This window comes from Lasioglossum baleicum, chromosome 2, assembly GCF_051020765.1.
Source record: "Lasioglossum baleicum chromosome 2, iyLasBale1, whole genome shotgun sequence".
Classification (NCBI taxonomy): Eukaryota; Metazoa; Arthropoda; class Insecta; order Hymenoptera; family Halictidae; genus Lasioglossum; species Lasioglossum baleicum.
This window is the reverse complement of record NC_134930.1, coordinates 452,166-461,994: the sequence shown is the minus strand read 5'-3', so window position 1 is coordinate 461,994 and position 9,829 is coordinate 452,166. Positions and strand designations below refer to the sequence as shown.

The 9,829-nt window shown below is 47.2% G+C and overlaps 2 protein-coding genes across 2 annotated transcripts; both read right to left on the bottom strand.

Annotated features, from left to right (window-relative positions):
* Positions 1-3,655: 3,655 nt before the first annotated feature.
* Positions 3,656-4,618, bottom strand: LOC143219498 (uncharacterized). Its single transcript, XM_076445447.1, has one exon. It carries the CDS (start codon positions 4,616-4,618, stop codon positions 3,656-3,658), a length of 963 nt encoding a protein of 320 aa, XP_076301562.1.
* Positions 4,619-4,884: 266 nt separating this feature from the next.
* Positions 4,885-8,907, bottom strand: LOC143219495 (uncharacterized). The gene has a single exon (XM_076445444.1). The coding sequence runs from the start codon at positions 8,905-8,907 to the stop codon at positions 4,885-4,887; it is 4,023 nt and encodes a 1,340-aa protein (XP_076301559.1).
* Between the last annotated feature and the right edge of the window lie 922 nt (positions 8,908-9,829).

Here is a 9,829-nt window from a genome sequence, read left to right as displayed (position 1 = left end):
TTCAATATGTTTGTACAACAGCTGATGTTTGGTCATCAGAAAAGAGAAGTTTTTTTGGCGTTACAGTTCACTGGTTAGACTGTAAAACGTATGTGCGAAGGTCAGCATGTCTTGCTTGTCGGAGGCTGTGGGACAGACATACTATCGACAAAGCAGCTGACATGTTAAATATTATTCATTGTGAATTCGGTTTAACCACAAAGAAAATTGTTGCCACTGTGACAGACAATGGTAGTAATTTTGTAAAAGCCTTTAATGATAGGAGCGAAGTAAGCTCCTGAAGGGAACTCTCTCGAAGCGTGCCATGCGCGACGGCGCACGCGCAGCGACGTATTCGCGTTAGTTGTATAGTACGAGCTTGCTCGCGTTATTATTCAAATTTATAATTGCTATTTTGTGCCATTTTGTTTGTACGAGCTTGCACACACCCAGTGCTTAACACGCACCCAGTGTTTTTAAAAAGAAGGTTTCCGTTAAGAAATTAACATTTGCACCAATTTTCACTATCATATTCGTAATCAGCACGTGAAAATACGTAAGAATCTAGAGTATAATTTAGAAACACTGGGTGCGTGTTAAGCACTGGGTGGCTGTGTGTGTTGTCAGGCTGGCCCTTTCCGCCCCCCTGTTTTCTCTCTTATCTCTACAGCGTCAAAATGTAAACAAACGCCGCACCTAAACAGGTCTACGTTGCAGCGGAGTGTCCAGGAATGCGAAAAATTCAATACAGTATTCGCGATAGTTTTTTGCAAATATCTCGAAAACTAAAAGCGACCCCCCTATATTGGAAAAGGAAAAAGTTGTTCAAAATGTCCATATCTATATCATATATAAATTTTATCAAAATCGGAGAGGGTGGTGCTTTTGTAAATAATAATTACCATCCTTTGGTTTAAAATGGCTTCTTTTTCTACTATTTTTGCATTTTTGAAATCAAAAGCATGGTCAAACTCTATTGAATACCTCGTCAATACAGTGTGTTGTTTTGGAGGTAAAAATATGTTGTGTCTTACAAGGTGTTAAATTGTATGTTTCTTACGAAGTCGAACGACGAGCGCGTGTTTTACGTTTTTGTATTTCCCCGAAGTCAGAAGACTAGGCGGGAGCGTTTGTTTACGTTTTTTCTAGTTGCAGGTGTTTCCGATGAGACTTGTGTGCGTGTGAGCGCGTAGCGGTCGTGGCGTCCGAGACGCGAGTCAGTTAGCCGTTTTGCCACGAGGCAACAAGTACGCAAAATAAAGTGTGAACATCCTCTTTCCCCAATATTCAAATTCGTATTCCTTGGTAATTGATGGTATGTGTCGCGTAGTAAATTTAGTAGGTGAATGTTAGCGTCATGTGCTGCATAGGGATATTAGTAAGCATAGGTTAGAGTTAGGATGCGCGCGCAGCAGTACGTTCACAGTTAACGAGAAAGATCGTCCATGTTAAGAGTTAGCCATTCCGCAGTTGTAGTAAGATATAATAGATTTTTGTATGTGTATATTCTTATTGTTCAAACAAGCAGTGAGTTTTATTATACGCGTAAACACGCGGAGAAAAGATACTCGGCATTACTTATCGTAATCCCCAACAGTTTGGTAGCAGAGCGTGGTTTGTGCTGCACGTGGTTATACCGCACGTAACTGTGCTGTATATGATTTCACTCAAACGAGATTGAGGTGAAACGAATTAGGTTACACGTAATCAACTCACACGAGGGTGAGCTTGAGAAGAGTAAAAAAGGTGATCAGATTAAATCGTGGTTGAATTCATACGAGCTTCGGGTACGTGCCACAACGAAGTGTAACGGTCAAAGATGGCGGAATCTTCCTCGTTCGCCATTTCCAGAATAGAGCACGAGCAGTAATTACGCACTATGGAGCGTGAGGCTGGCAGCTTTGATCAAAGCTAAACACTTGTACCAAGAGATTATAGTACAAGACGAGCCGGTTAAAAATGGAGCTGTTCTGGCATCGGTCACAAAATGGAACGAGTGGTCTAAAAAGAACGATGAGGTATGTGCTATGATAATATTAATATTGTCCGCAGAGCAAGATGGCGTGTAGGAATATAACAAACGCCAAATTATTGTGGAACACATTGAAACGACGGCATGAAGGAGCCGAACGCCAAAGAAAGACACAGCTGAAAGTAAAACTAGCACGAATTGAAAAACAGGAAAAGGAGTCAATAGATGATTACCTCGCAAGAGTTCAATCATTGGCCACGGAAATCTCGGAACTAGGTACCGTGGTCGACGAGAATAAATTAATATATTTTATCATTGAAGGTCTACCAACTAAATACAGCGAAGCGACTACAGCAATATCCTCAAACCCCGATATAACATATGAGGTGGCAAGAGAAACGCTATTAAGGTTTGAAAGGAAGTACGACAAAACAAAGGCGGGAGTTGAAGCCAAGGCGTTCAAGGTAGAGGAACAAAGGAGAAAAAGCTGTTACAACTGCGGAAAGACTGGACATCTTGCAAGGGACTGCAGAAGCAGATCTAGAAATCAGCCAGAGAAAGGTAATATTAACAGTAACGAAAATTGGAACAGGCAACATCACCCCGGCAATAGATGGAACAAACCTCCAACACAAGGTAAAAGTGGCTATAAAAGTATCATAGTTATACATAGAGACAAGAAAATGGAAGAACACGCAATGAGAGTCAGAGAAATCACCGATGTGAATAATAATACGTCGAAGGACAAAACGGTCACTTGGATGTTAGATTCAGCGTGTACTTCTCATATGACATTTCAGGAAAACATAATTACCGACCAGAGGCCGGATAGTATAGAAATAAATACTGCAAAACACGGACGGAGCATTACTGCAGAAGGTCTTGGTACGGTGCACATACGGCCGAATGACCAAATTACGACGACAAAAATATGAAATGAGATTTTATTTGTCATATTCTGGTTAGAAATGCTTATAAGAAGACTGCTTAATAATAATCATCGGAAAAGTAGCTACTTAGGGTTAATTGGTGTCATAAAAAAGGGTTAAGCGTCCATATTATTTTAATTAAAACAGAATTAAATAAATTAAAACTGTTTACCCCGACACGAGTACTTCGTTTAAAATCGGGTAGGAAGGGTTGGATCAGTCCGGTGGTGGAGAAAGTGTAAGTGGGTGAATTAAACCACTGGTTTACTCAGAGAAGCCGGGTTTCTCCGACTTCAAAATAAGTTTTAATAATATCTTTAAACACGCGGTACAAATAACTGACAATGAGAGATGTCGTTTCGGAGGAACGACTCACGGTTCTCGTTTCGGAAGAACGATTCGCGATTCTCGTTTCGGAGGAACTGAGATCTGTTAGTCAACAAACTCGACTGTTACGGATCGGGGTCCTCGCGTAATACGCGGGCATCCCCACCATACTCTCATACAGGAGCTCGTTCGAAATCGTTCAAATTGAACGCGAACGGTAAAGACAATAGCACGAGACGAGACGGTAGCACATTGCTTTGAACGTATTTACACTCGCGTGTCAAACAATACCGCCCGCCTTGCGCGACCGCGCAACCGAATATATGAAAGGAACGAGCTCCACCCACTCATTCTCTCAGTCACCCTACATTCACTCATTCTTTTGGCATTCACGCGTGCCACACACCCGTATTATGGTACATCGTACTAAACCTTTTACAAACTTTAATTAATTTACCGGTAATTTACATAACCGCGTAATAGGTCGACGGTAACAAGAGGTTTTCGTATGCACTTGTACTATGCCGGTGTTGCCTGCGTCATCTGGGAAGGTTTTTATAATCCTGCCCATTTCCCACCGGTTCGGGGGTAAAATAGGCTTCTCGACGAGCACGACGTCGTCGATGGACAACTGGTCCTTTTGGTCTCGCCATTTGTATCGTGACTGTAGCTCTTGAAGGTACTCGCGTGACCATATCTTCCACAAGCGTTCGTGGAAGTTTTGAATCTGCTGCCATCTCGACAGATGCGAGATTGGCTCTTCGGCTACCGATGGAATTGGTCGCGAATTCAATGGGCCGCCCGTTAGAAAATGCCCTGGAGTTAATATTTCCAAACATTCTGGATCGTCTCGCACCCGGGTGATCGGTCGGGAGTTCAGCGTGGCCTCGACCTTGCAGAGCAACGTTGTAAACTCTTCGGCGGTTGGCGTGAAGCATCCCATGATACGCCGAAGATGGTGTTTTACAGAGCGGACGGCCGCCTCCTGCATGCCTCCGTGATGCGGTGCTCCAGGGGGGTAGAAGGACCATTGAATGCGCAGATCACCGCAGTGCTTCTGTAATTCTGACGATTCGGTGATCGTGGAAAAATCTTGCGCGAGCTCCCGTGCCGCTCCGATGAAGTTTGTTCCGTTGTCGCTTGTTATGGTTTTCGGTATCCCGCGACGAGAAATGAATCGATCGAGGGCAGCGAGGAATGCTGCCGTAGAGCCCTCGTGGACCAACTCTAAATGTATTGCTCGAGTTGCCAAGCAAACAAATACGGCGATATAAGCCTTGTGCGATTTCTTTCCGCGACCCGCAGCATCGCGTACTAAATACGGTCCCGCGTAATCTATCCCGATGTTGAGAAACGGGGTGGATGGTCGACAGCGGGAAGGCACGAGGTTTTGCATAATTTGCGTGGACATTTCCGCCCGCCATCGTGCACATTTCACGCATTGGTGGATGATTCTTCGCGCTGCATCGCGGATGCCCAATATCCAGTACTTCTGTCGAGCAGTGTACACGGTCAATTGCGTTCCGCCGTGTAGAGAAAGTAGATGTGCGTCGCGTAAGATTAGCTCCGAGATTCTATGTTTCGGTAAAATGCTGGGATGTTTAGTTTCCCAAGGTAGGAAAGAATTTTGCAGCCTTCCTCCTACACGCAAGATGCCGAACTGATCAATGAAGGGGTTCAAAGGGGTAAGCAATGATCGCTTATCCAACGGTTTTGACTCTTTGAGCCTGCTGATTTCCGATCGGAACGCATGGGCTTGTACGTGGCGTACGATGCTTCGCTCCGCCTCGTGTAATTCGGACGCGGTGAGGTAAACGCGGGACGCGTGGCCGACGCATAGCCGAATACGCGGATGAGACGAGACCAGCTGGAAACTTGATCTAGAGCGACCCATGGCTCGCCGCTTGTTGTCAGGTGAACAGCTGATTTGTTTTGCCTTTCTTGCGTCTCGTACACTTGCTGGAGCGGCCACCGTTCCTCTCTCTCCCGCATCCATGGTGGTCCCTCGATCCATAACGGCGACGATAATAAATCCTCTGCCTTTGCACCGCGCGAATTCAAATCAGCAGGATTAAACTGCGTCGGCACGTGCTTCCAGATAGCCGATGGGAGCGTCGAGTGAATTTTTGACGTACGATTGGCCACCGTGGTCTTCCACGTTGCGGGATGTTTCCTCAGCCAGGCGAGGACTATCGTAGAGTCGGTCCAACATATAATGCGGTCTGCTGAGACAGAGATGGACTTGGTGACGTACTCCATCATCTCCGCCAGCATTACCGCTCCGTTCAATTCGAGAATTGGAATTGAAAGGGTTTTAATCGGCGCTACTCGCGACTTCGCGGCGAGTAACGTGGTGAATGTATCGCCACTGAGGGACGACACTCGAGCGTAGATAGCACAGGAAAATGCTGCGCTGGAGGCGTCACTAAATCCGTGCAACTGCACTTGCGTCGAATCGGGACCGTACTTTATCCAGCGAGGAACTCGCAAGGAGTTTAATGCACGCCAATCTGAGCAGAATGCGTTCCAGCTATCCTGCGTCTTGTCCGATACGTGGTCCTCCCAATGAATCTTCTCGAGCCATTGCTGCTGCATTAGAATTTTCGCGCGTATGATTATCGGTGATAACCAACCTAGAGGGTCGAACAACTTTGATATCTCCGACAGGAGTTCGCGCTTGGCCATCTTTCCTTCGCGTATGGCGAACTGCTGCAGGTTGAAGTAAAAGGAGTCGTCCGATGGAATCCAGTTGACTCCTAGAACCTTGAGCTCCGACTCGTGGAATATCCGCAGGTCGACCGCGTGTGAATGTTTAGTCTCCGGGATGTTCCTAAGGACTTGCGAGTCGTTCCCGGCCCATTTTCGAAGATGGAAGCCACCTCGTGCAAGTAACTGACATACTTGCTGCCGCGTTTGTTCAAGCAGCCGCTTGTCCACTGCCCCCATGAAAACATCGTCCACGTAGATGCTGATTTCGAGTATCGGGGACGCGAGAGGGAAGTTCGCTCCTTCGAGGTGATTAATCTCCCTAATAACGCGCATCGAGAGATACGGGGCGCAGGTGGTGCCGTAGGTTACCGTATTCAACTCATACGCTTCGATTTCGGCAGACGATTCATTTTCCCATAATATGCACTGGTATTTCCTATCATCTGGATGTACAATAATTTGGCGGAACATCTTCTCGATGTCCGCGACCAGTACATATTGGTGGAGGCGCCAGTCTAGCAGGATCTTCGAGATCTCCAATTGTAGTTTTGGCCCTACGTGAAGTAGGTCATTAAGGGAGTAACCGCTAGTTGTTTTACTCGACGCATTGAAGACGACGCGCAGCTTCGTAGTCAAGCTCTCTTCCCGAACGACCGCGCGATGTGGGATGAACGTCCTTGTGACGACAATCGGTGAAAATCGCGTCATGTGGCCGAGCGATTCGTATTCCCGTACGAAGGTCGTGTATTCGTCTTGGATCTTCTTGTCGCGTTGCAGTTTCGACGTTAATCGGCGGAGGGACGCAGCGGCTCCACGGAACGAACCTCCGAGGAGATCGTCCGGTTCCGGTCTGTTGAACGGTAACCGTACTATGAACCGACCTGTCTCGTCCCGCGTATAGGATTGGGCAAAGTGCTGTTCGCATAGGTTTTCCTCCGTAGTAAGGGGGCGCGACGCGGGTACAGCTTCCGTTTCCCAAAACCGCGACAAAGCCTTTTCGAGCGGATCCTCTGTAACCCCGTGATGCAGAGTCACCGTGGGGTGCGAGACGCTCGTCCCTGATGTACTGCCAGACAAGATCCATCCAAGCTCTGTATTCTGGGCAACCGGACCGCTTTTGGGCGACCGACGGATGCCAGGTCGAAGTATCTGGCTGAAGAGTTCGGCTCCCAGCAACAATTCGATTCTTTGATTCGATGCGGGGTTGGGATCGGCTAGCTTGAGGTTCGCGAACGCCCGGTAATTCCCTACATTAATCGGGGGTGGAACGTATTGCGAAATGTTCCGTACTAGAAACGCACGTGTAGAGGCGACCGGTTTCGAGTGAGCGGCCCCTCCTATCCGAATGAACGTGCTGTAGTCTATGGTGCTCGCATGCTCCCCGCCGAGCCCAGTTACGCTTATGGGCAAACGAACCTGTTTCAAGCGCAAGCTCTGGACTAAATTAGTCGAAATGAACGACGACTGGGAGCCTTGATCAATTAACGCGCGCGCTAATCGCGACCGGCCGTTCGGTGAGAAAACGGTTACTAGAGCTGTGGCTAGTAGGACAACCTTCCCGACATTCGGAGCAGCTTCGGCGAAATGTGTGGCAACGTTATCGCAGGTATCCTGATAGCTTGACGGGCGCACTTCGCTAGTAGTCGCCGCTGTCGTCAGCAATGATCGCGAAGGGCCATTCGTTGGTTGTTTAACAGTGTTCGCGCGCGATGGTGGATTCCTGTTCGGTCGCGATGGTGCTTTGCTTTGTCCCTGAATCTCCGTTCGGTGGAGTAGCGTGTGATGCTTCGCGTGACATTCTCTGCAGACGTTCGGACTCGCACAGATCGACACGGTATGGTCTGAGCTGAGGCAGTTAATACATACGCGCTGATCCTTCAGAAAGTCGAAGCGTAGGAGCGGGGACAGTCTTCGAAACGCTTTGCATTCTCGGATGGAATGCAATTCGGAACACATTAAACACGGCGCGGGCGAGCGACCCGACTCTTCTATTACGTGGGCGGTGGATCTCGGGCGCGTCAGACTCGACTGCTGCACGAGCGCCGCGGGTTTCGGCTTTGACTGTTGTTTCGCTTCCAACGCCGCGGCTTTCTTCAGCATGAATTTTTCCAAGGTTTCGTAGCTCGGATAAGTTCTAGTATCGCCGATGTGGTCGCTCCACTTTTGATTTAACTCGCTATCGAAGGTACTCGTTATCATGTAGACGAGAAAATCTTGGTCGGAGGGATGCCCGAGTTTTCGTAGAGCTTTTAACGTATTACGATAGTGAACGGTAAACTGCTTTAAGGAATCGAGCTGATCGTGCTTAATCGACTTTACTGCACACAATTTATGCAATAAAGCTTGAACAACTATCCGTTCATTATCGTACGTTTCGCGAAGGCGATTCCACGCAATTTCGAAATTCGCGTCGATTACATCAAGATTCTCGACGGCGGCGAGAGCTTCACCCTTTAACGCGCTAAGCAGATACTCAAGACGCGACACGTCGGTTAGTCTACTGTTTTTCAGAATCGCGGAACTAAACCTGGATTCAAACGATTTCCATTTCGCTAGATCCCTGTCGAACGTGGGAAGCTCCACTTTCGGAAGTTTAACTGGAACCGTTCCACTTACCGGGGGTGAGGGATACAAAACGGAGGAACTTGCCGCGGGAGGCGTCATCGGGATGGTCAAGCGTCCGATGTGCTCCTTGAAATAGTCCCATCCTTCCTCGTGTATGTCATCCATGCGGTCCATCTGGTTAGATGTGAAGTACGGAACGTCCTCCTTCTTCCTGTCGGCCTTCCTGGCAGCTTGCAGAAACGCATTCAGCTGCTTGATCTCGTACCAGGTATCCTCGAACAGTTTGAACCTGTCTTCTAGATACCGGAGGGTGTAGTTGGCTTCTCCTTTCTTCTTTGTATTAATTAACGCCTTCTTGAGAGAGACGCAGGCTTGCAACTGCCTTTCCAACGCGGTTTCGAAAGATTCCGTTACATTCAAATCCATCGCAACGGTTGGTGTCTGTTTGAGGTTGCCGCGTAGTCAAAGTCACCCGGTCTTGTTGACGCCGGTGTTCGAATTTTACCGGTTTTCACGGTAGAAACCAAAGTCCACTTTCGCACTTTACCACTTAATTACCGTATATCCGGCTCGAAGGACCAAATTGTTTACCCCGACACGAGTACTTCGTTTAAAATCGGGTAGGAAGGGTTGGATCAGTCCGGTGGTGGAGAAAGTGTAAGTGGGTGAATTAAACCACTGGTTTACTCAGAGAAGCCGGGTTTCTCCGACTTCAAAATAAGTTTTAATAATAACTTTAAACACGCGGTACAAATAACTGACAATGAGAGATGTCGTTTCGGAGGAACGACTCACGGTTCTCGTTTCGGAAGAACGATTCGCGATTCTCGTTTCGGAGGAACTGAGATCTGTTAGTCAACAAACTCGACTGTTACGGATCGGGGTCCTCGCGTAATACGCGGGCATCCCCACCATACTCTCATACAGGAGCTCGTTCGAAATCGTTCAAATTGAACGCGAACGGTGAAGACAATAGCACGAGACGAGACGGTAGCACATTGCTTTGAACGTATTTACAATCGCGTGTCAAACAAAAACATTAAATTATTTCTGTAGTTTTATTTGAGATATAATATGCAATAAAAATATTATTCTACATCCTCATTGTTATTTTCATCATTATCATCAGCATCATTAGTAGCATCATCATCAAGCTCCTGATCATCGTTGCTTTCAATATTATTATTATAGAAAGTAGGCAATCTTAGCATGCTTAATACAACCTGATTAAACTTTGCTTTGTTTTTTTCGGGGTTCTTCGCGTACTTGTCACAAGAGGGTCCGAGGATACCAGCATCCAGTTAAATATGTCACTATTGGTGTTGATTCTTGAAGTTCTTCTGGAGTG

What these genes read in the sequence shown, in the direction of transcription:
- LOC143219498 (XM_076445447.1), bottom strand. Translation starts at nt 4,618, where the DNA reads ATGTCCACGCAAATTATGCAAAACCTCGTGCCTTCCCGCTGTCGACCA.
- LOC143219495 (XM_076445444.1), bottom strand. Translation starts at nt 8,907, where the DNA reads ATGGATTTGAATGTAACGGAATCTTTCGAAACCGCGTTGGAAAGGCAG.